Source organism: Pollicipes pollicipes, unplaced genomic scaffold, assembly GCF_011947565.3.
Source record: "Pollicipes pollicipes isolate AB1234 unplaced genomic scaffold, Ppol_2.1 Scaffold_4881;HRSCAF=5763_pilon_pilon_pilon, whole genome shotgun sequence".
NCBI lineage: Eukaryota > Metazoa > Arthropoda > Thecostraca > Pollicipedomorpha > Pollicipedidae > Pollicipes > Pollicipes pollicipes.
Window position 1 is genome coordinate 39239498 of NW_023596576.1, and position 2910 is coordinate 39242407.

At 55.3% G+C, this 2910-nt stretch overlaps 1 protein-coding gene across 1 annotated transcript; it reads left to right on the forward strand.

Annotated features, from left to right (window-relative positions):
* The first annotated feature begins 125 nt into the window (after positions 1-125).
* Positions 126-1144, forward strand: LOC119100358 (putative PE-PGRS family protein PE_PGRS46). Its single transcript, XM_037223460.1, has 2 exons — positions 126-224; positions 578-1144. Exons 1-2 carry the CDS (start codon positions 126-128, stop codon positions 1142-1144), a joined length of 666 nt encoding a protein of 221 aa, XP_037079355.1.
* The last annotated feature ends 1766 nt before the right edge of the window (positions 1145-2910 follow it).

Consider the following 2910-nt stretch of genomic DNA (forward strand, 5'->3'; position numbering starts at 1 on the left):
CAGCGGGCCAGGACCTCATCAGCAGGGCGTCCCGGCTCAGGCCGTCGGTGGGGGAGGACAGCGAGGACAGGGTGGTGTGAGACCCGTTGGTAGCGGCTCTCAGTCTGGATTTGGTCAGGCGAGTCATGGAGGTGGCATTTCTGGTCAGGGATTCCAGTCTCATGGAAGCAGCGGGGGACGGCCAGGGCAGAACGGTTTTGGATCTACTGGAGGTGCCACCGCCGGTCAGGGATTCCATTCTCAGGGGGGTAGACCAGGAGGAAGACCAGGAGGAAGACCAGGACAGGGAAATTGGATCTTCTGGCGGCTTCCAATCCAGTGCGGGCCCGGCTGGCTCTGGAAATGGCATTGCTGGACAGGGCTTCCACTCCCAGGGAGGCAGTGGCGGAAGGACCGGGACAGGGAGCATCTGGATCATTTTCGAGCAGTTTCCAGTCTACCGGTGTCCCCGCCAGTTCTGGAAACGGCATTGCTGGCCAGGGGTTTCCAGTCACAGGGAGTTAGTGGAGGAAGACCAGGACAGGGCGGATTTGGAGCCGGAGGCCAGTTCGGCTCTGGAAAGGGTGTCACTGGCCAGGGCTTCCAGTCCCAGGGAGGCAGTGGCGGAAGACCGGGACAAGGTGGATTTGGAGCCGGAGGCCAGTTCGGCGCTGGAAAGGGCGTCACTGGCCAGGGCTTCCAGTCCCAGGGAGGCAGTGGCGGAAGACCGGGACAAGGCGGATTTGGAGCCGGAGGCCAGTTCGGCGCTGGAAAGGGCGTCACTGGCCAGGGCTTCCAGTCGCCGGGATCTGGCGGCGGAGGAAGAGGTCAGCAGACGAGCTTCCGTCCCTCGGGCAGCGGATCCTTCGGCCAGGCTGGTGCTGGCAACCAAATCCTGCTGCTGAACACCAACCCGGGCCTCGGCGGCTCGGGCCCGCTGGGACATCAGCTGGGTACCTGCTCCGCCTCGCTCGTCTGCGTACCCGTCGCCATGTGCAACCCCTACACGGGCTTCGTGCGCGGTGGGCTGCGCTTTGAGCCGAAAGAGCCGACCCTGCAGCCCACTGTAGCACTCGACCGCTGCAGCGAGCTCAAGGACGGCGGCGTCGGTGACGGCGTCTGCTGCCAGATGCCGCACATCAACGACCCCTGGCCGCGTCAGTGAAGCGGCCCACACAGCGGCATCAGTGTTGCACTGTTCCTAAGGCAGAGGCCAAGCCTTTGCATGGCGGATCACAACACTGATCTTGCCAATGCTGGGCATTTAACAAGCAACTGATTGTTCAGTGAGCTGTAACGTTGCTTCTGTTGGTTTTTGTGTAGTATGCACTGTGGGTGATTTCATTCCTGCGCTGGCAACAGGTACTGATGATCTACAAATCACTTCGCCGCTCATCGAGCTTCAGCATTTGTGGTGCAACGTCTTGTTGGTTTGCATATTTGTTTACCTCCTGGGTCCTTCTCATGAGCTTAATTCCATGTTATATGCACCAATGTGTGATGTGCAATGGTGAATAAACGATATGTACCATGCCACTTCGCCTGTCGCATCGAGAGTTCGTGGCTGTCGGTCCTAGCTTAATGATTAGAAGCAGGCATGGAGGCCGATTGAGTTTTGGTTGAGCTATGAGAAAAGCTTCAGCCTACACAGCCAGGCCCGCTTCAGTTTTTGAGCCTACAGATTGCAACCTCATGCAATAAATAAGGGAAAAGAAAGACATTTTCACGACGTGCAGTCTTTACTAGGAATAATTTGTTTGCACTTGGTATAGGATCAAGGGTAGTTTTTAGTAACACGGTTTTTAATCAATGCCAATCCTCCTCGACTCAATAAACATGAGAAACGCAAGTTTTCGATGAATATAAAAGCACTGAGGAATTCGATCCGAAACAAATCCAGATGTTGGCGAGAAGGTGCTGTGTCGCTATGAAATGAACTCGGGGTGAAAAACGGTAAAATGGGTTGTCGCAATGGTAAAATAGCTCACTGCACGATAACAGTGTAAGACAGGGACCTAACTTGGCATCAAATCTAAATTTCATGAAGACGAGGATAAACAGGACCAAACCAATTGCCTTCGTCACTTCTATATCTCGTGGATTTTGCTGCGGCTGCGCTTTTTGCCAATGCATGCATATTGGTCAATGTACATTTGCAACCTTGATGCCATGGGGCCAAACATAAAGCGTCAGGGACGTTCCTCACTGGCGCGTGGCCATGTCGTCTAGAGGGCCAACATTCCGCTGAGCGGCCGTGAGAACCAGGCGGTGGAGGCGGTGGGCTGGGGCGATGGCCCCCTCCGCTCCGGTCTGTCCGTCCTTGTCCCTGATATTGCCTCCGAGGCCGCTTCCATTGCGGCTTTGTACCGACGCTGCCATGCTGAGCAGGGTGCCCATTTCTCCTTTGGTCGCTGAAGAGGCCGTTGAAGGATTGCAGACTTGCGGCTGGTCAGCGTCTAACACGACATGACTGGTGTTCACATACTACCATGCAGCTTTTTTAATCAGCCTTGAAGGATGCGCATGCTTGGAGCATTCTAAATCATATGGGCGCGCCACACGGCTTTTGGGTGATGTCAGGCCCATGAACGTGAAGGGTTCAGTGAAGTAAGCATACACATGAGTATACGCCACTTTTGGCATACGCCAAAGAAAGGCCTGACTAGGAGGCTGAATGTTCTCTGAGGGGTCCATAGTGCTTACTATAGGTCACATTAAGGATTGACGACGGCCACACGGCCACGACCCTACGGTTACGGCCCTACGGGCCGTGACCTCGAATGTGAGTAAGAGTACCTCTAGCACCGAATGGATACTCCGGGGACAATGCGGGCCCCCACCTCGTCAAGACGCCACCAACACCGAGTTGTCGGCTCCGTGTTAATCTGATCCCTGGGTGCCCATTTCCCATCATTTACATGATTTACATGA